The sequence below is a fragment of the Salvelinus alpinus genome, chromosome 12 (assembly GCF_045679555.1).
Source record: "Salvelinus alpinus chromosome 12, SLU_Salpinus.1, whole genome shotgun sequence".
Classification (NCBI taxonomy): Eukaryota; Metazoa; Chordata; class Actinopteri; order Salmoniformes; family Salmonidae; genus Salvelinus; species Salvelinus alpinus.
Genome location: NC_092097.1, coordinates 47543475 through 47569334, shown reverse-complemented (window position 1 = coordinate 47569334; position 25860 = coordinate 47543475). Strand labels below are relative to the sequence as shown.

The 25860-nt window shown below is 39.2% G+C and overlaps 1 protein-coding gene across 7 annotated transcripts in view; it reads left to right on the top strand.

Moving 5' to 3' along the window:
• Nucleotides 1–25860, top strand: part of LOC139536278 (potassium voltage-gated channel subfamily KQT member 2-like) — an 80350-nt gene that overhangs the window by 41340 nt on the left and 13150 nt on the right. For 3 of the 7 annotated variants that reach the window (XM_071336656.1, XM_071336655.1, XM_071336661.1), the window contains exons 11-14: nt 1133–1407; nt 2776–2823; nt 10147–10255; nt 10722–10853. In XM_071336656.1, coding sequence (XP_071192757.1) covers nt 1133–1407; nt 2776–2823; nt 10147–10255; nt 10722–10853 — 564 coding nt within the window. Of the gene's footprint in view, nt 1–1132; nt 1408–2775; nt 4624–10146; nt 10256–10721; nt 10854–25860 lie in introns of those variants that run through there. The other 4 variants (XM_071336658.1, XM_071336662.1, XM_071336657.1 and 1 more) reach the window with 2 other exon arrangements.

The window sequence follows — 25860 nt, the reverse complement described above, 5'->3', positions numbered from 1 at the left end:
GGTGCCATTTGGGATGCAACAAGGTCACAGACAACAACACAGAGGCCAACCTACTGACACTCATATTCACCCGTCTAATTACTAACTAATGATCCACATCAATGAGAACATTATTTATGTGCCCTGACACTGTCCTCTGATGGACGCCTGGCCATGTTCATAGGTAGTGCACGTGCTCATAGGTAGTGCATGTGCTCATAGGTAGTGCACGTGACCATGCTCATAGGTAGTGCACGTACTCATAGGTAGTGCACGTGACCATGCTCATAGGTAGTGCACGTGACCATTCTCATAGGTAGTGCACATACTCATCGGTAGTGCATGTGTTCATAGGTAGTGCACGTGACCATGCTCATAGGTAGTGCACGTACTCATAGGTAGTGCACATACTCATAGGTAGTGCATGTGTTCATAGGTAGTGCACGTGACCATGCTCATAGGTAGTGCACGTACTCATAGGTAGTGCACGTAACCATGCTCATAGGTAGTGCATGTGCTTATAGGTAGTACACGTGACCATTCTCATAGGTAGTGCACGTACTCATAGGTCGTGCACGTGACCATGCTCATAGGTAGTGCACGTGACCATTCTCATAGGTACTGCATGTGCTCATAGGTAGTGCACATGACCATTCTCATAGATAGTGCACATGCTCATAGGTCGTGCATGTGTCCATTCTCATAGGTAGTGCACGTGCTCATAGGTAGTGCACGTGACCGTGTTCATAGGTCGTGCACGTGCTTACTCAGGTGATTCAGTCATATGGCCACAGATATGTTAAGCTCATGTATGAGAAAAAGACAGGATTATGTGTTTGTGTTAGTGTTTTAGACAAGCTCAATAAAATGTGGAGTGTTATTGAAAAATGTTGTTTGACTGATTATTTACTGCCTAATGATGATACTCCTCTGACAACATTCACTTGGATGCAATACCAAAACATCGTAAACAAGTAGTTAACCACTTACAACTGTGACATCAATAGTATCTGCTTACCATAACTGCATATATGTAAATTAGATAAATGAGGATTTGCATGACTACACAGAAAAACACAGACTCGTACTGCTCAAGTTGTAATCATAGGACATAACTCCTTTCAACATCTCTTGACCCTCTGACCCCTTCCAGTCAGAAGGTCAGCCTGAAGGAGCGTGTGTTCTCCAGTCCCCGGAGTTCAGGAACCAAAGGGAAAGGTTCCCCCCAGGGCCCCAGTGGACAAGGCAGCCAGGGCCAGGGTCAGGGGGGCCAAGGTCAGGGCCAACCCATCCGCCGGTCCCCTAGTGGGGACAACAGCAACGAAGACAGCCCTAGCAAAGTGCCCAAGAGCTGGAGCTTCGGGGAACGCAGCCGGGCGCGTCAGGCCTTCCGCATCAAGGGAGCCGCCTCGCGCCACAATTCAGAAGGTAGGAGTATCTTACTGTCTTTACACAATGTGTTTCTGAGGTACTTGATCTGTTGAATTCAGTTTAGCTTTTGAATGATGTGTTATTCTTCATTGCTTTAGTGTTGCATTGTCATCCGAGCCGGCCATCTTGGAAATGGGTTTGTTGTGATGTGAGCGTTCAGATGGTACGAGTATTACTGTTATTTTATGTACTGTATCTATTGAGCCTCTTTTTACAGGTGTGATACTTTGCTCTCTATTGTCTGTAGAATCTATGTTTCCTTGCTGTTTGGTTCATTTGAAACCAACTTCGGACAGTACAATTAGAGAAAGGCACAGTGTGGTGATTATTGTCTGCTGATGTAGTTGATATATATAAAGTTAGGGGACATCACAGTTACAGCAATTGTGATAATGCTACTCAATGCTAACATAAGGGTTTCGTTAGCTCCATGACTCTATGGCAAGTTATAACAGACATCTGAACTGATAATGACAGCGTTAAAACCACTTTCCTCGATATAGCTCTATAAAACAGTTTCCTGTCAAACTCATGAGTTCATAACATGTCTTATAACGATCCTATTTGCAGTATATACACTGAGTGTACAAAACATTAGAAACACCTTCCTAATATTGAGTTGCACCCTCTTTGCGCCCTCAGAACAGCCTCAATTCGTCGGGGCATGGAATCTACAAGGTGTCGAAAGCATCCACAGGGACGCAGGCCCATGTTGACTCCAATGCTTTCCACAGTTGTGTCAAGTTGGATAGATGAAAGACCCATCAACGTTGCAGTTCTTGATACACTCAAACCGGTGCACCTGGCACCTACAACCCATACCGCGTTCAAAGGCACTTAAATATTTTGTCTTACCCATTCACCCTCTAAATGGTACAGATACACAATCCATGTCTCAATTGTCTCAAGGCTTAAAAATCGTTCTTTAACCTGTCTCCTTCCCTTCATCTACACTGATTGAAGTGGATTTAACAAGTGATCATAGTTTTCACATGGATTCATATGGTCAGTCTATGTCATGGAAAGAGCAGGTGTTCTTAATGTTTTGTACACTCAATATATAGTATTGGTATAGTGACCACCTCTAAATAGTATTTAGGTGATATTTAGGTGGTATTTAAGTGATACTCCTAATTAATCGTAGATATTTACCATGAACTTGACAGCATATGTTTGATGTTTGAGCTACATGAGGTATTTATGTTAAACATATCCTGTCTGTGTAGTGTGTCTGTACTGATGCAGTTGTTGCTCTTGATGGTGTTTTCTCTGTACCTTGACAGAAAATATGCATTTGATGCGTGATTGGCAATACGCAATCCTCATCGATTCCTTTTCGTTTCTCTGTTTGACGCTGTGCTAAAGTGCTGATTGAGATGCAGGATGAAGAATTCAGACAGAAGAGCTCCCCAGGTCAGGCAAATGGAGAGGGTTGTTGCACCACCCATGATCAACATGCTGATAAGCAAATATAGAGGGACTCATTGCCTAATGTACTGATATGCAATCATGTTTAGTTTTTGGTTTGGTATGCCTTTTGGGCTGGTTCCCCAGACACAGAAGCCTAGTCCTGGACAAAAAAGCATGCTCAATGGAAAATATAAATTGAAAGTGTTTTAAAATCCAGAACAAGGCTTAATCTGTGTCTGAGAAACCAGCCCTTCATCTTTGCAAAAAAAATATTTTGAATTGTTCCATTTTGTAAATAGCTGTAAAGAGGTAAACATGCTGTATAGTGTAAGATAACATGGATTTATTTTTGCTGGCAATGGCATCACCTTCATGTTTTCTGTTTGATTGACTTTTGTTTTCATCATTAAACATCATAAAAACATATACTTTGAATACTAATGAGATGCCTGCTCGAGTTTCTTGTCCAAATCATCCCAAGGTGTCAAATTGATTGTGTAGCTTAATAAAGTAACTTTAAGATGATTTTGACATGAAGTCAGTCCAAATCTGATTTCACACATCAGTTCTAGTGATCAACCAGATCAAAATCTGTCAAAATCAGACAATATTTAATATACATTTTATATACATTTTGGTTAAAACTATTTACTAAAGTAATTCAATGGAGTAAAATGAGTGTGCATATCAGTGTGCATATCAGTAAAATGAGTGTGCATATCAGTGTGCATATCAGTAAAATGAGTGTGCATATCAGTGTGCATATCAGTAAAATGAGTGTGCATATCAGTGTGCATATCAGTAAAATGAGTGTGCATATCAGTGTGCATATCAGTAAAATGAGTGTGCATATCAGTGTGCATATCAGTAAAATGAGTGTGCATATCAGTGTGCATATCAGTAAAATGAGTGTGCATATCAGTGTGCATATCAGTCTCTCATTGATTTCAGTCTCGTGCCGTTAGATGATAACTGGGGCCAAATTATTGGTCTCAATTGCAGCAATCAATTAATAGCATGCTTAAGAGATCATATTAAACCCAGTAACACGCTATAACAATCTACGTCAGTTTATGATGATGACTGTTACCGACGTCTGTTGATATGTCTGTTATGTCATGCAAATTATTAGCCTGGGAAAACAGAGCTCTTCAGTTTGGATTCCCATATTTCACTTTGGATTCCCAGGCTAACAAAAAAGAATACTTGACATAATGCCTCTATAGCAGGATCATGACATAAATCATAGTGATATAAAATGATGACATAAAACCTGTCATGATATGTCACTATGGTTACACAAAGTGACATAACACTGTTACAAAGCAAGAACTGTACGACATTTAAATCTGATTGTAAATTTCCCCACTTCATAATGCCACGTGGCTTGCATGTCACGGTATAGTGTAGCAGGCCTTATGCCATTCATATGGCAGCCCTATGCCGTTCCTATGGCAGCCCTATGCCGTTCCTATGGCAACCCTATGCCGTTCCTATGGCAGCCTTATGCCGTTCCTATGGCAGCCTTATGCCGTTCCTATGGCAGCCTTATGCCGTTCCTATGGCAGCCTTATGCCGTTCCTATGGCAGCCATATACCGTTCCTATGGCAGCCATATACCGTTCCTATGGCAGCCATATACTGTTCCTATGGCAGCCCTATGCCGTTCCTATGGCAGCCCTATACCGTTCCTATGGCAGGCCTATACCGTTCCTATGACAGCCCTATGCCGTTCCTATGACAGCCCTATGCCGTTGCTATGGCAGCCCTATACCGTTCCTATGGCAGGCCTATACCGTTCCTATGACAGCCCTATGCCGTTCCTATGACAGCCCTATGCCGTTGCTATGGCAGCCCTATACCGTTCCTATGGCAGCCATATACCGTTCCTATGGCAGCCCTATGCCGTTCCTATGGCAGCCTTATGCCGTTCCTATGGCAGCCCTATGCCGTTCCTATGACAGCCTTATGAAGGCACTATGATGCTGCATTTACTGATTTCCACTGCCCAGTTTTTAGTTTTGCATCCCTTTTTTTAAACCAGAGATCCTACATTCTTACATGTTAAATAGTGCAGTTTTGAGATAAAGTATTTATTTTTGATCATATATACCAATAATTTATCACAAAAAATATGTTTCTTATGAAGGGTTGTAACACTACGCACATAAAATGTTCAAGTACGTGACATTAGAATGATCCATCATTTGGGGGAAGACATTCATCTACTTATTTGGCACCATTCGACTATTGTACAATATCTCACATCTTGTCATGTGAACAATGGAATGAGCTCAAAATCAGACAGATATATACCAATTTGTATAGTGCTGAAAAAGATAGCAGAATTCCAGAATTGATGCTTTAGATTCATTCTGCTACTGTATCAGTTGGGCCATGCTCATGTGTACTCATAGCCTAAACTGATTTTCAGAGAGTGACATTTTGATTGAGTTTGCTAGCTAGCTTATAATGTACATACAATGCAGATTTCCACAGCATTGTCACTGTTTGCTGCATGACAGAGTTTTTTACTGTCAAATTACCATTTTATCATAACATGCCTTTTTATAATTTTGCAGTACAATAAGTGAATGCAACTAGTATGACAATCTTGGTAACACTTTCTATGAATACCCTATTCACAATGCATTTTTAAACCCTTATGAAATATAGGCACTATAGATGTGCTTATAATGCGTTATGAAGAGGTTATTTGTAGGAATTGGTACCAAAATCGTTGTATTATTTTTATTTAGATATTCAGTATTCATAAAAGCATGTTTTCTTTGAATCCTCTTTTTAAATGATTGGTTGTTGGATAATGTTGAATGTTCAATGGATGTCAAATGATCATTTTGACAGATCAGAGATAAACCCCCCCCAGAAATGTATACATTTTTTGAATGCTTGATATCCCCATATTATGTAGATAAGCAGTGTTCCTCTCTTTTCTAATTATGTAAATGTCTATGCCCACTGCTTAATTAAGACATCACAATATGGGAACTGTTGACTGGATGAAATCAACATGATGAAAGTAGCACCTTATTTGAATTGTTGGTTTCCCAAAATTGATCATTTAATCAGGCCGATCTCATGATCCTGAAATAGTATTTTTTCTTGATGTTAAAGCATAAATAATGTAAATGTTGAACAGCTAAAACGTATGTAAAGTTATTTGAATGCACTAACCAGAATGGTTCGTTTACTTGATGACAAGAATTTACGTCCATATTTATCAGTTCCTATTTAGATACTGGATTTGAGTGAAAATTGTATTTTCTTCTCCTGAAGGTACAATACAGCAACAATGTACAATAATTAAGAGGTTACTATGAGTAAAAACTTCTTATTATCCACATGCTTGGAGGTACCAACCATATTTACCAACCATATATCTAGCATGCATTTGCAATTTCAATTATTTCCAAATAATCCAGTCTAATCTCCTAATCTCCCAGTCCTAGTGCGGAATCAGGCTTCTTGTTGCTGCACTCCTTTCCTCTTCAGTCAATTCCACTAATTACTGTACCTAACTACATTTAAGGGATTCACATCATTTTTACTTTATCACGCCTCCACTTCACAATACAGATCTGGAAATAACCTCACAGACCTGCATTGTACCTTCAGAGAGGTTGTGTAATACATGACAATATACCCACTGACACAACTGAATATCACCACTGCCCTCTGGTTCTTTTACATCATCATATTCTATTTCATTTCCTAATAAGCCTGTTTTTGTTCATTCCCCCCCCCCTCCACACACACACTATTTAACCAGCTTTAATGAATTGTCTTTTCCTCCTCCTCTCCACTTCCTTTGCAGCAATTGAGGGGTTAATCAGTAAGAAACCCCCGTGTCTGCTAGGGGGGGGATGTCCACCAGATCAAAACCAATAGAACCTACTGTTGATATGATAGAAGCAATAGAATGCATGCCCAACTCTTAGATCCATTCCATGAGCACAGTAGTGGACGGGTCCCGTCATTTCCATAATAGACCACTCCAACTCGAAGCAAGCAGCCCCAAAGCCATGCACTCAACTCAAAATGGCTCCCGCTGTTGCATTCTAACCTGCATGAAGGAAACCATCCAATCTCACAGAGTCAGTCAGCCTTCGGCGCCTACTAAGGGCCCTTAAACACAGCACGACAGAACAGTGACACTTGTTCCCCTCCCTCCCCTTAAAATAGAAGCCATGTTGGGGAAGATGTGTTGCATTTTCATGGATCTGTTGTTTGGTTGGCGTTAAGAGCACAATGTTTTGGGCTGTTGGAGTGAAACTGGGATAGGTCAATGCTGTGACCCAAAAATATTCACACCTTCATAAGGCAAGTTCAAGCTCACTTTTTTTTCTCAATACAGATATCTGCTTTATATTTATTGAGTTCTGAGTTCACACAGACTTATAGTACTTGATTATACTAGATACAGTGCCTTTGGAAAGTATTCAGACCCATTGACTTTTTCCACATTTTGTTAGGTTACAGCCTTATTCTAAAATTGATTACATACACACATATTTTTCATCATCAAAATACGCACAATACCCCATAATGACAAAGCGAAACAGGTTTTTAGACAATTTTGCTAATTTATTAAAATAAAAAACAGAATTATTACATTTACATAAGTATTCAGACCCTTTACTCAGTACTTGTTGAAGCACCTTTAGCAGCGATTACAGAATTGAGTCTTCTTGGGTATGATGCTACAAGCTTGGCACACCTGTATTTTGGGAGTTTCTCCCATTCTTCTCTGCAGATCCTCTCAAGCTCTATCAGGTTGGATGGGGAGCGTTGCTGCACAGCTATTATCAGGTCTCTCCAGAGATGTAAGATCGGGTTCCCGTCCGGGCTCTAGCTGGGCCACTCAAAGACATTCAGAGACTTGTCCCGAAGCCACTCCTGCATTGTCTTGGCTGTGTGCTTAGGGTTGTTGTCCTGTTGCAAGGTGAACCTTCGCCCCAGTCAGAGGTCCTGAGCAGGTTTTCAGCAAGGATCTCTCTGTACTTTGCCCAGCTCATCTCTCCCTCGATCCTGACTAGTCTCCCAGTCCCTACAACTGAAAAACATCCCCACAGCATGATGCTGCCACCACCATGCTTCACCGTAGGGATGGTGCCAGGTTTCCTTTAGACGTGACGCTTGGCATTCAGGCCAAAGAGTTCAATCTTGGTTTCGTCAGACCAGAGAATCTTGTTACTCATAGTCAGAGTCTTTAGATGCCTTTTGGCAAAACCCAAGCGGGCTGTCATGTGCCTTTTACTGAGGAGTGGCTTTCGTCTAGCCACTACCATAAAGGCCTGATTGGTGGAGTGATGCAGAGATGGTTGTCCTTCTGGAAGGTTCTCCCATCTCCACAGAGGAACTCTAGAGCTTTGTCAGAGTGACCAATTAGTTCTTGTTCACCTCCCTGACCAAAGCACTTCTCCCCCGATTGCTTAGTTTGGCCAGGCGGCCGGCTCTAGGAAGAGTCTTGGTGGTTCCAAACTTCTTACATTTAGGAATGATGGAGGCCACTGTGTTCTTCAATGCTTCAGACATTTTTTGGTACCTTTCCCCAGATCTGTGCCTCGACACAATCCTGTCTCGGAGAACTATGGACAATTCCTTCGACCTCATGGCTTGGTTTTTACTCTGACATGCACTGTCAACTGTGGGACCTTATAGACAGGTGTGTGCCGTTCCAAATCATGTCCAATCAATTGGATTTACCACAAGTGGACTCCAATCAAGTTGTAGAAAAATGTCAAGGATGATCAATGGAAACAGGATGCACCTGAGGTCAATTTTGAGTCTCATAGTAAAGGGTGTGGATGGTTATGTGAAAAAGGTATTTCTGTTTTGAAATTTTTATACATTTGCTAAAATTTCTAAAAAACAGTTTTCGCTTTGTCATTATGGGGTATTGAAATGTAGATTGCTGAGGATTTAATCAATTTTAGAATAAAAGCTGTAACTTAAACAAAATGTGAAAAAAGTCAAGGGGTCTGAATACTTTCCGAAGAATAACAAAGCCACTGACACACCATAAAACCATTATGGTCTTAAAAAGAGAGAAATCTATTGTATACTCTCTCAAATACAGCACCAACAATGAATTATAGAGGGAGCGATTTTCTCAGCCCTTTCACAAGTGCAGTCTGAACCTTGGCAAATTGCCAACTTGAGTCTGACCTTTCAGAGCCCCAAAATAGAAAAACAATCCATTACAATAATTGAAAGTGAAATGTGTGACTGCACAAGCAAAGATCCACACTCCTCTGCCTCCGACTTCAAGTCAAAAGACCAGTAAGTGTAGTGACTCAGCCGCACATAAAAAAGTTTGATACAGAAAAGGAGTATCAGAAATATTCTATGCTAAATATAATGAATGATATACAGTACGGACGGTTTACAATGTTATACTGTCGCACTGTTTTCACTTTTAGTTTAGTTCAAGATATAGCAAGATCATTTGATCACAGAGTTAGCTGTCCTGCTATAGCTTGTATATAACTGCTTATTGAGCATCCATGTTTTGTACTGTAGATACATAGTCCCCCCTTCTGTCAAATCACATTCTGCAGATTGAAACACCTTAAACGACTTTCTCTGTATAGACCTACAGGTGTGAGATCTTCATTTGAGGCAGATTGCAACGGCAGGGAAAATAATCCTGCAGCAACAGGAAATGGAATTATAATTCATGGACATTTTTTGTAGGGGTTGATACATTTTCGTTAGAGACATTTTAAAGTGGAAATTACAAACTTTCAAAGCCTTTTTAAACCTCAAATATATTACAAGTGTGCATTTCCTGCTGTGCAGGAAAATTCTCAGCAACAAAAGTGATCCTACATCTGTACACCTAGAACTTGACTGTCTCAAACTGCTGATTGACTAGGCTGTGGTCCACTGCAGAGGCCTGTCCTGCTGAGGATGCTAGCTGCTAGCGTAGCTTCAGACATGAGCACACTGGCTTCGGCACGGCACGCCACACATTTATATTTTTGGGCCACAGTAGTAAGATTAACCCCTTAACCTCTAACTGGTAACACTATGTCCCCCCACCCCCTTTTCCTTTACCTTATCCTGCATTGGCCAATGAGATGAACCGACACTGCCATTAACCTGCCCTCGATTCGACCCGGCTCCCAATCCCCCACTGTAACCCTGGGCTGTGCAAGTTAATGGCCGTGCCTTGCCTTCGCTTGGTTCCATGCAGACTGACATCCTAAAATATGGAATGAGAGTGCAGATGACAGCTCAGCGTTTCCATCCCACAGGAACACGCTAACACCGGAGCTGTCATGTGCTTGTTGTGTTTCGTAGAAGCCAGCCTCCCTGGTGAGGACATAGCGGACGACAATAAGAGCTGCCACTGTGAGTTTGTCCCTCCGGACTTAACTCCCGGACTCAAGGTCTCCATCAGGGCCATTTGGTAAGCCAAGACAAGTGTTGTCTTTCAGAGTGGGTCTGGCTCAGTTCTAGTGTTGCAAAATGTCTAACTTTTCCAAAATTCCCAGGTCCTTATTTCCAGTTTATTCACTCCTGAATCTGGGAATATTTCAACTGGGATTTCTTGGAATCTTTCAACTGGGATTTCTGGGAATCTTTCAACTGGGATTTCTGGGAGTTTGGGGGAAAGTTACAGACATTAGTGTAATTTTACAATCCTAGTCAGGTCCCAATCTCAATCTCTCATTTTATCTGTATTATTTTCCAGACCAGCGCTAGAATACTAAATTTGGGAAAATCGGTTTACGCTGTTATACAGACATGTATAAAGTTAATTAAGATGTCTCATGCCCCACATAATTCCCCCCAACCCTAGTAGAATGATCATACATCTATGAAATGTCCCCTTGAGGTTGTGTTCATATCTGAAAGATCTCTCTCTTCCTCAGCATTATGAGGTTCATGGTCTCCAAGAGGAAGTTCAAAGAGAGCCTGCGGCCGTACGACGTGATGGACGTCATAGAGCAGTATTCAGCCGGCCACTTGGACATGCTGGCCCGCATCAAAAACCTCCAGTCCAGGCAAGATACCCTCCCTCTCTCCTTCTCTCTTGCTCTTAGTCTCTCTCTAAGAAACAGGTCTTTTGCCACACTTTTAGATCCCTGGGTACAGCACTCGATTAGAGCGTGAGGTTACAACTACATTGCATGCCTCGTTGTGTCCTCCTGTGTTTGATGTCCATAATGTCTGTTTTCTGTAGTGATGTCTGATCTCTCTTGTGATGTCTGTTCTCTGTAGTGATGTCTGATCTCTCGAGTGATGTCTGATCTCTCTTGTGATGTCTGTTCTCTGTAGTGATGTCTGATCTCTGTAGTGATGTCTGATCTCTCTAGTGATGTCTGATCTCTCTTGTGATGTCTGTTCTCTGTAGTGATGTCTGATCTATCGAGTGATGTCTGATCTCTGTAGTGATGTCTGATCTCTCTAGTGATGTCTGATCTCTCTTGTGATGTCTGTTCTCTGTAGTGATGTCTGTTCTCTGTGGTGATGTCTGTTCTCTGCGGAGTTGTCTGTTCTCTGCGGTGATGTCTGATCTCTCTAGTGATGTCTGATCTCTATAGTGATGTCTGATCTCTCTAGTGATGTCTGGTCTCTGTAGTGATGTCTGTTCTCTGTGGTGATGTCTGATCTCTCTAGTGATGTCTGATCTCTGTAGTGATGTCTGATCTCTCTAGTGATGTCTGATCTCTCTTGTGATGTCTGTTCTCTGTAGTGATGTCTGTTCTCTGTGGTGATGTCTGTTCTCTGCGGAGTTGTCTGTTCTCTGCGGTGATGTCTGATCTCTCTAGTGATGTCTGATCTCTATAGTGATGTCTGATCTCTCTAGTGATGTCTGGTCTCTGTAGTGATGTCTGTTCTCTGTGGTGATGTCTGATCTCTCTAGTGATGTCTGATCTCTCTAGTGATGTCTGATCTCTCTAGTGATGTCTGATCTCTCTAGTGATGTATGTTCTCTGTAGTGATGTCTGTTCTCTGTAGTGATGTCTGTTCTCTCTAGTGATGTCTGTTCTCTCTAGTGATGTCTGTTCTCTAATGATGTCTGTTCTCTAGTGATGTCTGTTATATGTAGTGATGTCTGTTCTCTGTAATGATGTCTGTTCTCTGTGGTGATGTCTGATCTCTCGAGTGATGTCTGATCTCTCTAGTGATGTCTGATCTCTCTAGTGATGTCTGTTTTCTGTAGTGATATCTGTTCTCTGTGGTGATGTCTGTTCTCTGTGGTGATGTCTGATCTCTCTGGGGATGTCTGATCTCTCTAGTGATGTCTGATCTCTCTTGTGATGTCTGTTTTCTGTAGTTATGTCTGTTATATGTAGTGCTGTCTGTTCTCTCTAGTGATGTCTGTTCTCTCTAGTGACGTCTGTTCTCTCTAATGATGTCTGTTATATGTAGTGATGTCTGTTCTCTGTAGTGATGTCTGTTATATGTAGAGATGTCTGTTCTCTCTAGTGATGTCTGTTATATGTAGTGATGTCTGTTCTCTCTAGTGATGTCTGTTCTCTCTAGTGATGTCTGTTCTCTCTAGTGATGTCTATTATATGTAGTGATATCTGTTCTCTCTAGTGATGTCTGTTCTCTCTAGTGATGTCTGTTCTCTCTAGTGATGTCTGTTCTCTCTAGTGATGTCTGTTATGTGTAGTGATGTCTGTTCTCTCTAGTGATGTCTGTTCTCTCTAGTGATGTCTGTTCTCTGTAGTGATGTCTGTTTATGTAGTGATGTCTGTTATATGTAGTGATGTCTGATCTCTCTAGTGAAGTCTGTTATATGTAGTGATGTCTGTTATATGTAGTGATGTCTGTTCTCTCTAGTGATGTCTGTTATATGTAGTGATGTCTGTTCTCTAGTGATGTCTGTTCTCTCTAGTGATGTCTGTTATATGTAGTGATATCTGTTATATGTAGTGATGTCTGTTATATGTAGTAATGTCTGTGCTCTCTAGTGATGTCTGTTCTCTCTAGTGATGTCTGTTATATGTAGTGATGTCTGTTCTCTAGTGATGTCTGTTCTCTCTAGTGATGTCTGTTATATGTAGTGATATCTGTTATATGTAGTGATGTCTGTTATATGTAGTAATGTCTGTTCTCTCTAGTGATGTCTGTTCTCTCTAGTGATGTCTGTTATATGTAGTGATGTCTGTTCTCTCTAGTGATGTCTGTTATATGTAGTGATGTCTGTTCTCTCTAGTGATGTCTGTTATATGTAGTGATGTCTGTTCTCTCTAGTGGTGTCTGTTATATGTAGTGATGTCTGTTCTCTCTAGTGATGTCTGTTCTCTCTAGTGATGTCTGTTATATGTAGTGATGTCTGTTATATGTAGTGATGTCTGTTCTCTCTAGTGATATATGTTATATGTAGTGATGTCTGTTCTCTCTAGTGATGTCTGTTCTCCCTAGTGATGTCTGTTCTCTGTAGTGATGTCTGTTCTCTGTAGTGATGTCTGTTATATGTAGTGATGTCTGATCTCTCTATTGATGTCTGTTCTCTCTAGTGATGTCTGTTATATGTAGTCATGTCTGTTATATGTAGTGATGTCTGTTCTCTCTAGTGATGTCTGTTCTCTAGTGATGTCTGTTCTCTCTAGTGATGTCTGTTCTCTCTAGTGATGTCTGATATCTCTAGTGATGTCTGTTCTCTCTAGTGATGTCTGTTATATGTAGTTATGTCTGTTATATGTTGTTATGTCTGTTATATGTAGTGATGTCTGCTATATGTAGTGATGTCTGATCTTTCTAGTGATGTCTGTTATATGTAGTGATATCTGTTATATGTAGTGATTTCTGTTATATGTAGTGATGTCTGTTCTCTCTAGTGATGTCTGTTCTCTCTAGTGATGTCTGTTCTCTCTAGTGATGTCTGATCTCTCTAGTGATGTCTGTTCTCTCTAGTGATGTCTGTTATATGTAGTGATGTCTGTTATATGTAGTTATGTCTGTTCTCTAGTGATATATGTTATATGTAGTTATGTCTGTTCTCTCTAGTGATGTCTGTTCTCTTTAGTGATGTCTGTTCTCTCTAGTGATGTCTGTTCTCTCTAGTGATGTCTGATCTCTCTAGTGATGTCTGATCTCTCTTGTGATGTCTGTTTTCTGTAGTTATGTCTGTTATATGTAGTGCTGTCTGTTCTCTCTAGTGATGTCTGTTCTCTCTAGTGACGTCTGTTCTCTCTAGTGATGTCTGTTCTCTCTAGTGATGTCTGATCTCTCTAGTGATGTCTGATCTCTCTTGTGATGTCTGTTTTCTGTAGTTATGTCTGTAAAATGTAGTGATGTCTGTTCTCTCTAGTGATGTCTGTTCTCTCTAGTGATGTCTGTTCTCTCTAATGATGTCTGTTCTCTGTAGTGATGTCTGTTAAATGTAGTGATGTCTCTTCTCTCCAGTGATGTCTGTTATATGTAGTGATGTCTGTTCTCTCTAGTGATGTCTGTTCTCTCTAGTGATGTCTGTTATATGTAGTGATGTCTGTTATGTGTAGTGATGTCTGTTCTCTCTAGTGATGTCTGTTATGTGTAGTGATGTCTGTTCTCTCTAGTGATGTCTGTTCTCTCTAGTGATGTCTGTTATATGTAGTGATGTCTGTTATGTGTAGTGATGTCTGTTCTCTCTAGTGATGTCTGTTATGTGTAGTGATGTCTGTTCTCTCTAGTGATGTCTGTTCTCTCTAGTGATGTCTGTTATATGTAGTGATGTCTGTTATATGTAGTGATGTCTGTTATATGTAGTGATGTCTGTTCTCTCTAGTGATGTCTGTTATATGTAGTGATGTCTGTTCTCTAGTGATGTCTGTTCTCTCTAGTGATGTCTGTTATATGTAGTGATGTCTGTTATATGTAGTGATGTCTGTTCTCTCTAGTGATGTCTGTTCTCTCTAGTGATGTCTGTTATATGTAGTGATGTCTGTTATGTGTAGTGATGTCTGTTCTCTCTAGTGATGTCTGTTATGTGTAGTGATGTCTGTTCTCTCTAGTGATGTCTGTTCTCTCTAGTGATGTCTGTTATATGTAGTGATGTCTGTTATATGTAGTGATGTCTGTTATATGTAGTGATGTCTGTTCTCTCTAGTGATGTCTGTTATATGTAGTGATGTCTGTTCTCTAGTGATGTCTGTTCTCTCTAGTGATGTCTGTTATATGTAGTGATGTCTGTTATATGTAGTGATGTCTGTTCTCTCTAGTGATGTCTGTTCTCTCTAGTGATGTCTGTTATATGTAGTGATGTCTGTTCTCTAGTGATGTCTGTTCTCTCTAGTGATGTCTGTTATATGTAGTGATGTCTGTTATATGTAGTGATGTCTGTTCTCTCTAGTGATGTCTGTTCTCTCTAGTGATGTCTGTTATATGTAGTGATATCTGTTATATGTAGTGATGTCTGTTATATGTAGTGATGTCTGTTCTCTCTAGTGATGTCTGTTCTCTCTAGTGATGTCTGTTATATGTAGTGATATCTGTTATATGTAGTGATGTCTGTTCTCTCTAGTGATGTCTGTTCTCTCTAGTGATGTCTGTTATATGTAGTGATATCTGTTATATGTAGTGATGTCTGTTATATGTAGTTATGTCTGTTCTCTCTAGTGATGTCTGTTCTCTCTAGTGATGTCTGTTCTCTCTAGTAATGTCTGTTATATGTAGTGATGTCTGTTATATGTAGTGATGTCTGTTATATGTAGTGATGTCTGTTCTCTGTAGTGATGTCTGTTATATGTAGTGATGTCTGTTCTCTCTAGTGATGTCTGCTATATGTAGTGATGTCTGTTCTCTCTAGTGATGTCTGTTATATGTTGTTATGTCTGTTCTCTCTAGTGAAGTCTGTTCTCTCTAGTGATGTCTGTTATATGTAGTGATGTCTGTTATATGTAGTGATGTCTATTCTCTCTAGTGGTGTCTGTTACATGTAGTGATGTCTGTTCTCTCTAGTGATGTCTGTTCTCTCTAGTGATGTCTGTTATATGTAGTGATGTCTGTTATATGTAGTGATGTCTGTTCTCTCTAGTGATGTCTGTTATATGTAGTGATGTCTGTTCTCTGTGGTGATGTCTGATCTCTCTAGTGATGTCTGATCTCTCTAGTGATGTCTGATCTCTCTAGTGATGTCTGATCTCTCTTGTGATGTCTGTTTTCTGTAGTTATGTCTGTAAAATGTAGTGATGTCTGTTCTCTCTAGTGATGTCTGTTCTCTCTAGTGATGTCTGTTCTCTCTAATGATGTCTGTTCTCTGTAGTGATGTCTGTTAAATGTAGTGATGTCTCTTCTCTCAGGTGATGTCTGTTATATGTAGTGATGTCTGTTCTCTCTAGTGATGTCTGTTCTCTCTAGTGATGTCTGTTATATGTAGTGATGTCTGTTATGTGTAGTGATGTCTGTTCTCTCTAGTGATGTCTGTTATGTGTAGTGATGTCTGTTCTCTCTAGTGATGTCTGTTCTCTCTAGTGATGTCTGTTATATGTAGTGATGTCTGTTATATGTAGTGATGTCTGTTATATGTAGTGATGTCTGTTCTCTCTAGTGATGTCTGTTCTCTCTAGTGATGTCTGATCTCTCTAGTGATGTCTGATCTCTCTTGTGATGTCTGTTTTCTGTAGTTATGTCTGTAAAATGTAGTGATGTCTGTTCTCTCTAGTGATGTCTGTTCTCTCTAGTGATGTCTGTTCTCTCTAATGATGTCTGTTCTCTGTAGTGATGTCTGTTAAATGTAGTGATGTCTCTTCTCTCCAGTGATGTCTGTTATATGTAGTGATGTCTGTTCTCTCTAGTGATGTCTGTTCTCTCTAGTGATGTCTGTTATATGTAGTGATGTCTGTTATGTGTAGTGATGTCTGTTCTCTCTAGTGATGTCTGTTATGTGTAGTGATGTCTGTTCTCTCTAGTGATGTCTGTTCTCTCTAGTGATGTCTGTTATATGTAGTGATGTCTGTTATGTGTAGTGATGTCTGTTCTCTCTAGTGATGTCTGTTATGTGTAGTGATGTCTGTTCTCTCTAGTGATGTCTGTTCTCTCTAGTGATGTCTGTTATATGTAGTGATGTCTGTTATATGTAGTGATGTCTGTTATATGTAGTGATGTCTGTTCTCTCTAGTGATGTCTGTTATATGTAGTGATGTCTGTTCTCTAGTGATGTCTGTTCTCTCTAGTGATGTCTGTTATATGTAGTGATGTCTGTTATATGTAGTGATGTCTGTTCTCTCTAGTGATGTCTGTTCTCTCTAGTGATGTCTGTTATATGTAGTGATGTCTGTTATGTGTAGTGATGTCTGTTCTCTCTAGTGATGTCTGTTATGTGTAGTGATGTCTGTTCTCTCTAGTGATGTCTGTTCTCTCTAGTGATGTCTGTTATATGTAGTGATGTCTGTTATATGTAGTGATGTCTGTTATATGTAGTGATGTCTGTTCTCTCTAGTGATGTCTGTTATATGTAGTGATGTCTGTTCTCTAGTGATGTCTGTTCTCTCTAGTGATGTCTGTTATATGTAGTGATGTCTGTTATATGTAGTGATGTCTGTTCTCTCTAGTGATGTCTGTTCTCTCTAGTGATGTCTGTTATATGTAGTGATGTCTGTTCTCTAGTGATGTCTGTTCTCTCTAGTGATGTCTGTTATATGTAGTGATGTCTGTTATATGTAGTGATGTCTGTTCTCTCTAGTGATGTCTGTTCTCTCTAGTGATGTCTGTTATATGTAGTGATATCTGTTATATGTAGTGATGTCTGTTATATGTAGTGATGTCTGTTCTCTCTAGTGATGTCTGTTCTCTCTAGTGATGTCTGTTATATGTAGTGATATCTGTTATATGTAGTGATGTCTGTTCTCTCTAGTGATGTCTGTTCTCTCTAGTGATGTCTGTTATATGTAGTGATATCTGTTATATGTAGTGATGTCTGTTATATGTAGTTATGTCTGTTCTCTCTAGTGATGTCTGTTCTCTCTAGTGATGTCTGTTCTCTCTAGTAATGTCTGTTATATGTTGTGATGTCTGTTATATGTAGTGATGTCTGTTATATGTAGTGATGTCTGTTCTCTTTAGTGATGTCTGTTATATGTAGTGATGTCTGTTCTCTCTAGTGATGTCTGCTATATGTAGTGATGTCTGTTCTCTCTAGTGATGTCTGTTATATGTTGTTATGTCTGTTCTCTCTAGTGAAGTCTGTTCTCTCTAGTGATGTCTGTTATATGTAGTGATGTCTGTTATATGTAGTGATGTCTATTCTCTCTAGTGGTGTCTGTTACATGTAGTGATGTCTGTTCTCTCTAGTGATGTCTGTTCTCTCTAGTGATGTCTGTTATATGTAGTGATGTCTGTTATATGTAGTGATGTCTGTTCTCTCTAGTGATGTCTGTTATATGTAGTGATGTCTGTTCTCTGTGGTGATGTCTGATCTCTCTAGTGATGTCTGATCTCTCTAGTGATGTCTGATCTCTCTAGTGATGTCTGATCTCTCTTGTGATGTCTGTTTTCTGTAGTTATGTCTGTAAAATGTAGTGATGTCTGTTCTCTCTAGTGATGTCTGTTCTCTCTAGTGATGTCTGTTCTCTCTAATGATGTCTGTTCTCTGTAGTGATGTCTGTTAAATGTAGTGATGTCTCTTCTCTCAGGTGATGTCTGTTATATGTAGTGATGTCTGTTCTCTCTAGTGATGTCTGTTCTCTCTAGTGATGTCTGTTATATGTAGTGATGTCTGTTATGTGTAGTGATGTCTGTTCTCTCTAGTGATGTCTGTTATGTGTAGTGATGTCTGTTCTCTCTAGTGATGTCTGTTCTCTCTAGTGATGTCTGTTATATGTAGTGATGTCTGTTATATGTAGTGATGTCTGTTATATGTAGTGATGTCTGTTCTCTCTAGTGATGTCTGTTATATGTAGTGATGTCTGTTCTCTAGTGATGTCTGTTCTCTCTAGTGATGTCTGTTATATGTAGTGATATCTGTTATATGTAGTGATGTCTGTTATATGTAGTGATGTCTGTTCTCTCTAGTGATGTCTGTTCTCTCTAGTGATGTCTGTTATATGTAGTGATATCTGTTATATGTAGTGATGTCTGTTATATGTAGTGATGTCTGTTCTCTCTAGTGATGTCTGTTCTCTCTAGTGATGTCTGTTCTCTCTAGTAATGTCTGTTATATGTAGTGATGTCTGTTATATGTAGTGATGTCTGTTATATGTAGTGATGTCTGTTCTCTGTAGTGATGTCTGTTATATGTAGTGATGTCTGTTCTCTCTAGTGATGTCTGCTATATGTAGTGATGTCTGTTCTCTCTAGTGATGTCTGTTATATGTTGTTATGTCTGTTCTCTCTAGTGAAGTCTGTTCTCTCTAGTGATGTCTGTTATATGTAGTGATGTCTGTTATATGTAGTGATGTCTATTCTCTCTAGTGGTGTCTGTTACATGTAGTGATGTCTGTTCTCTCTAGTGATGTCTGTTCTCTCTAGTGATGTCTGTTATATGTAGTGATGTCTGTTATATGTAGTGATGTCTGTTCTCTCTAGTGATGTCTGTTATATGTAGTGATGTCTGTTCTCTGTGGTGATGTCTGATCTCTCTAGTGATGTCTGATCTCTCTAGTGATGTCTGATCTCTCTAGTGATGTCTGATCTCTCTAGTGATGTATGTTCTCTGTAGTGATGTCTGTTCTCTGTAGTGATGTCTGTTCTCTCTAGTGATGTCTGTTCTCTCTAGTGATGTCTGTTCTCTAATGATGTCTGTTCTCTAGTGATGTCTGTTATATGTAGTGATGTCTGTTCTCTGTAATGATGTCTGTTCTCTGTGGTGATGTCTGATCTCTCGAGTGATGTCTGATCTCTCTAGTGATGTCTGATCTCTCTAGTGATGTCTGTTTTCTGTAGTGATATCTGTTCTCTGTGGTGATGTCTGTTCTCTGTGGTGATGTCTGATCTCTCTGGGGATGTCTGATCTCTCTAGTGATGTCTGATCTCTCTTGTGATGTCTGTTTTCTGTAGTTATGTCTGTTATATGTAGTGCTGTCTGTTCTCTCTAGTGATGTCTGTTCTCTCTAGTGACGTCTGTTCTCTCTAATGATGTCTGTTATATGTAGTGATGTCTGTTCTCTGTAGTGATGTCTGTTATATGTAGAGATGTCTGTTCTCTCCAGTGATGTCTGTTATATGTAGTGATGTCTGTTCTCTCTAGTGATGTCTGTTCTCTCTAGTGATGTCTGTTCTCTCTAGTGATGTCTATTATATGTAGTGATATCTGTTCTCTCTAGTGATGTCTGTTCTCTCTAGTGATGTCTGTTCTCTCTAGTGATGTCTGTTCTCTCTAGTGATGTCTGTTATGTGTAGTGATGTCTGTTCTCTCTAGTGATGTCTGTTCTCTCTAGTGATGTCTGTTATATGTAGTGATGTCTGTTCTCTGTAGTGATGTCTGTTTATGTAGTGATGTCTGTTATATGTAGTGATGTCTGATCTCTCTAGTGAAGTCTGTTATATGTAGTGATGTCTGTTATATGTAGTGATGTCTGTTCTCTCTAGTGATGTCTGTTATATGTAGTGATGTCTGTTCTCTAGTGATGTCTGTTCTCTCTAGTGATGTCTGTTATATGTAGTGATATCTGTTATATGTAGTGATGTCTGATCTCTCTATTGATGTCTGTTCTCTCTAGTGATGTCTGTTATATGTAGTCATGTCTGTTATATGTAGTAATGTCTGTGCTCTCTAGTGATGTCTGTTCTCTCTAGTGATGTCTGTTATATGTAGTGAAGTCTGTTCTCTCTAGTGATGTCTGTTATATGTAGTGATATCTGTTATATGTAGTGATGTCTGTTATATGTAGTAATGTCTGTTCTCTCTAGTGATGTCTGTTCTCTCTAGTGATGTCTGTTATATGTAGTGATGTCTGTTCTCTCTAGTGATGTCTGTTATATGTAGTGATGTCTGTTCTCTCTAGTGATGTCTGTTATATGTAGTGATGTCTGTTCTCTCTAGTGGTGTCTGTTATATGTAGTGATGTCTGTTCTCTCTAGTGATGTCTGTTCTCTCTAGTGATGTCTGTTATATGTAGTGATGTCTGTTATATGTAGTGATGTCTGTTCTCTCTAGTGATATATGTTATATGTAGTGATGTCTGTTCTCTCTAGTGATGTCTGTTCTCCCTAGTGATGTCTGTTCTCTGTAGTGATGTCTGTTCTCTGTAGTGATGTCTGTTATATGTAGTGATGTCTGATCTCTCTATTGATGTCTGTTCTCTCTAGTGATGTCTGTTATATGTAGTCATGTCTGTTATATGTAGTGATGTCTGTTCTCTCTAGTGATGTCTGTTCTCTAGTGATGTCTGTTCTCTCTAGTGATGTCTGTTCTCTCTAGTGATGTCTGATATCTCTAGTGATGTCTGTTCTCTCTAGTGATGTCTGTTATATGTAGTTATGTCTGTTATATGTTGTTATGTCTGTTATATGTAGTGATGTCTGCTATATGTAGTGATATCTGTTATATGTAGTGATGTCTGATCTTTCTAGTGATGTCTGTTATATGTAGTGATATCTGTTATATGTAGTGATTTCTGTTATATGTAGTGATGTCTGTTCTCTCTAGTGATGTCTGTTCTCTCTAGTGATGTCTGTTCTCTCTAGTGATGTCTGATCTCTCTAGTGATGTCTGTTCTCTCTAGTGATGTCTGTTATATGTAGTGATGTCTGTTATATGTAGTTATGTCTGTTCTCTAGTGATATATGTTATATGTAGTTATGTCTGTTCTCTCTAGTGATGTCTGTTCTCTTTAGTGATGTCGGTTCTCTCTAGTGATGTCTGTTCTCTCTAGTGATGTCTGATCTCTCTAGTGATGTCTGATCTCTCTTGTGATGTCTGTTTTCTGTAGTTATGTCTGTTATATGTAGTGCTGTCTGTAAAATGTAGTGATGTCTGTTCTCTCTAGTGATGTCTGTTCTCTCTAGTGATGTCTGTTCTCTCTAATGATGTCTGTTCTCTGTAGTGATGTCTGTTAAATGTAGTGATGTCTCTTCTCTCCAGTGATGTCTGTTATATGTAGTGATGTCTGTTCTCTCTAGTGATGTCTGTTCTCTCTAGTGATGTCTGTTATATGTAGTGATGTCTGTTATGTGTAGTGATGTCTGTTCTCTCTAGTGATGTCTGTTATGTGTAGTGATGTCTGTTATATGTAGTGATGTCTGTTCTCTCTAGTGATGTCTGTTCTCTCTAGTGATGTCTGTTATATGTAGTGATGTCTGTTATATGTAGTGATGTCTGTTCTCTCTAGTGATGTCTGTTCTCTCTAGTGATGTCTGTTATATGTAGTGATGTCTGTTATGTGTAGTGATGTCTGTTCTCTCTAGTGGTGTCTGTTATATGTAGTGATGTCTGTTCTCTCTAGTGATGTCTGTTCTCTCTAGTGATGTCTGTTATATGTAGTGATGTCTGTTATATGTAGTGATGTCTGTTATATGTAGTGATGTCTGTTCTCTCTAGTGATGTCTGTTATATGTAGTGATGTCTGTTCTCTAGTGATGTCTGTTCTCTCTAGTGATGTCTGTTATATGTAGTGATATCTGTTATATGTAGTGATGTCTGTTATATGTAGTGATGTCTGTTCTCTCTAGTGATGTCTGTTCTCTCTAGTGATGTCTGTTATATGTAGTGATATCTGTTATATGTAGTGATGTCTGTTATATGTAGTGATGTCTGTTATATGTAGTGATGTCTGTTCTCTCTAGTGATGTCTGTTATATGTAGTGATGTCTGTTCTCTAGTGATGTCTGTTCTCTCTAGTGATGTCTGTTATATGTAGTGATATCTGTTATATGTAGTGATGTCTGTTATATGTAGTGATGTCTGTTCTCTCTAGTGATGTCTGTTCTCTCTAGTGATGTCTGTTATATGTAGTGATGTCTGTTATATGTAGTGATGTCTGTTATATGTAGTGATGTCTGTTCTCTGTAGTGATGTCTGTTATATGTAGTGATGTCTGTTCTCTCTAGTGATGTCTGCTATATGTAGTGATGTCTGTTCTCTCTAGTGATGTCTGTTATATGTTGTTATGTCTGTTCTCTCTAGTGAAGTCTGTTCTCTCTAGTGATGTCTGTTATATGTAGTGATGTCTGTTATATGTAGTGATGTCTATTCTCTCTAGTGGTGTCTGTTACATGTAGTGATGTCTGTTCTCTCTAGTGATGTCTGTTCTCTCTAGTGATGTCTGTTATATGTAGTGATGTCTGTTATATGTAGTGATGTCTGTTGTCTCTAGTGATGTCTGTTATATGTAGTGATGTCTGTTCTCTCTAGTGATGTCTGTTCTCTCTAGTGAAGTCTGTTCTCTCTAGTGATGTCTGTTCTCTGTAGTGATGTCTGTTATATGTAGTGATGTCTGTTCTCTGTAGTGATGTCTGTTATATGTAGTGATGTCTGTTCTCTCTAGTGATGTCTGTTATATGTAGTGATGTCTGATCTCTCTAGTGATGTCTGTTCTCTCTAGTGATGTCTGATCTCTCTAGTGATGTCTGTTCTCTCTAGTGATGTCTGTTATATGTAGTCATGTCTGTTATATGTAGTGATGTCTGTTCTCTCTAGTGATGTCTGTTCTCTTTAGTGATGTCTGTTCTCTCTAGTGATGTCTGTTCTCTCTAGTGATGTCTGATCTCTCTAGTGATGTCTGTTATATGTAGTTATGTCTGTTATATGTTGTTATGTCTGTTATATGTAGTGATGTCTGCTATATGTAGTGATGTCTGATCTTTCTAGTGATGTCTGTTATATGTAGTGATGTCTGTTATATGTAGTGATTTCTGTTATATGTAGTGATGTCTGTTCTCTCTAGTGATGTCTGTTTTCTCTAGTGATGTCTGTTCTCTCTAGTGATGTCTGATCTCTCTAGTGATGTCTGTTCTCTCTAGTGATGTCTGTTATATGTAGTGATGTCTGTTATATGTAGTGATGTCTGTTCTCTCTAGTGATGTCTGTTTTCTCTAGTGATGTCTGTTCTCTCTAGTGATGTCTGATCTCTCTAGTGATGTCTGTTCTCTCTAGTGATGTCTGTTAAATGTAGTGATGTCTGTTATATGTAGTGATGTCTGTTATATGTAGTGATGTCTGTTCTCTCTAGTGATGTCTGTTATATGTAGTGATGTCTGTTCTCTCTAGTGATGTCTGTTCTCTCTAGTGATGTCTGATCTCTCTAGTGATGTCTGTTCTCTCTAGTGATGTCTGTTATATGTAGTCATGTCTGTTATATGTAGTGATGTCTGTTCTCTCTAGTGATGTCTGTTCTCTCTAGTGGTGTCTGTTATATGTAGTGATGTCTGTTCTCTCTAGTGATGTCTGTTCTCTTTAGTGATGTCTGATCTCTCTAGTGATGTCTGTTCTCTCTAGTGATGTCTGTTCTCTCTAGTGATATCTGTTATATGTAGTGATGTCTGTTATATGTAGTGATGTCTGTTCTCTCTAGTGATGTCTGTTCTCTCTAGTGATGTCTGTTCTCTCTAGTGATGTCTGTTATATGTAGTTATGTCTGTTATATGTTGTTATGTCTGTTATATGTAGTGATGTCTGCTATATGTAGTGATGTCTGTTCTCTCTAGTGATGTCTGTTATATGTAGTGATGTCTGATCTCTCTAGTGATGTGTGTTATATGTAGTGTTGTCTGTTATATGTAGTGATGTCTGTTATATGTAGTGATGTCTGTTCTCTCTAGTGATGTCTGTTATATGTAGTGATGTCTGTTCTCTAGTGATGTCTGTTCTCTCTAGTGATGTCTGTTATATGTAGTGATATCTGTTATATGTAGTGATGTCTGTTATATGTAGTGATGTCTGTTATATGTAGTGATGTCTATTCTCTCTAGTGGTGTCTGTTACATGTAGTGATGTCTGTTCTCTCTAGTGATGTCTGTTCTCTCTAGTGATGTCTGTTATATGTAGTGATGTCTGTTATATGTAGTGATGTCTGTTGTCTCTAGTGATGTCTGTTATATGTAGTGATGTCTGTTCTCTCTAGTGATGTCTGTTCTCTCTAGTGAAGTCTGTTCTCTCTAGTGATGTCTGTTCTCTGTAGTGATGTCTGTTATATGTAGTGATGTCTGTTCTCTGTAGTGATGTCTGTTATATGTAGTGATGTCTGTTCTCTCTAGTGATGTCTGTTATATGTAGTGATGTCTGATCTCTCTAGTGATGTCTGTTCTCTCTAGTGATGTCTGATCTCTCTAGTGATGTCTGTTCTCTCTAGTGATGTCTGTTATATGTAGTCATGTCTGTTATATGTAGTGATGTCTGTTCTCTCTAGTGATGTCTGTTCTCTTTAGTGATGTCTGTTCTCTCTAGTGATGTCTGTTCTCTCTAGTGATGTCTGATCTCTCTAGTGATGTCTGTTATATGTAGTTATGTCTGTTATATGTTGTTATGTCTGTTATATGTAGTGATGTCTGCTATATGTAGTGATGTCTGATCTTTCTAGTGATGTCTGTTATATGTAGTGATGTCTGTTATATGTAGTGATTTCTGTTATATGTAGTGATGTCTGTTCTCTCTAGTGATGTCTGTTTTCTCTAGTGATGTCTGTTCTCTCTAGTGATGTCTGATCTCTCTAGTGATGTCTGTTCTCTCTAGTGATGTCTGTTATATGTAGTGATGTCTGTTATATGTAGTGATGTCTGTTCTCTCTAGTGATGTCTGTTTTCTCTAGTGATGTCTGTTCTCTCTAGTGATGTCTGATCTCTCTAGTGATGTCTGTTCTCTCTAGTGATGTCTGTTAAATGTAGTGATGTCTGTTATATGTAGTGATGTCTGTTATATGTAGTGATGTCTGTTCTCTCTAGTGATGTCTGTTATATGTAGTGATGTCTGTTCTCTCTAGTGATGTCTGTTCTCTCTAGTGATGTCTGATCTCTCTAGTGATGTCTGTTCTCTCTAGTGATGTCTGTTATATGTAGTCATGTCTGTTATATGTAGTGATGTCTGTTCTCTCTAGTGATGTCTGTTCTCTCTAGTGGTGTCTGTTATATGTAGTGATGTCTGTTCTCTCTAGTGATGTCTGTTCTCTTTAGTGATGTCTGATCTCTCTAGTGATGTCTGTTCTC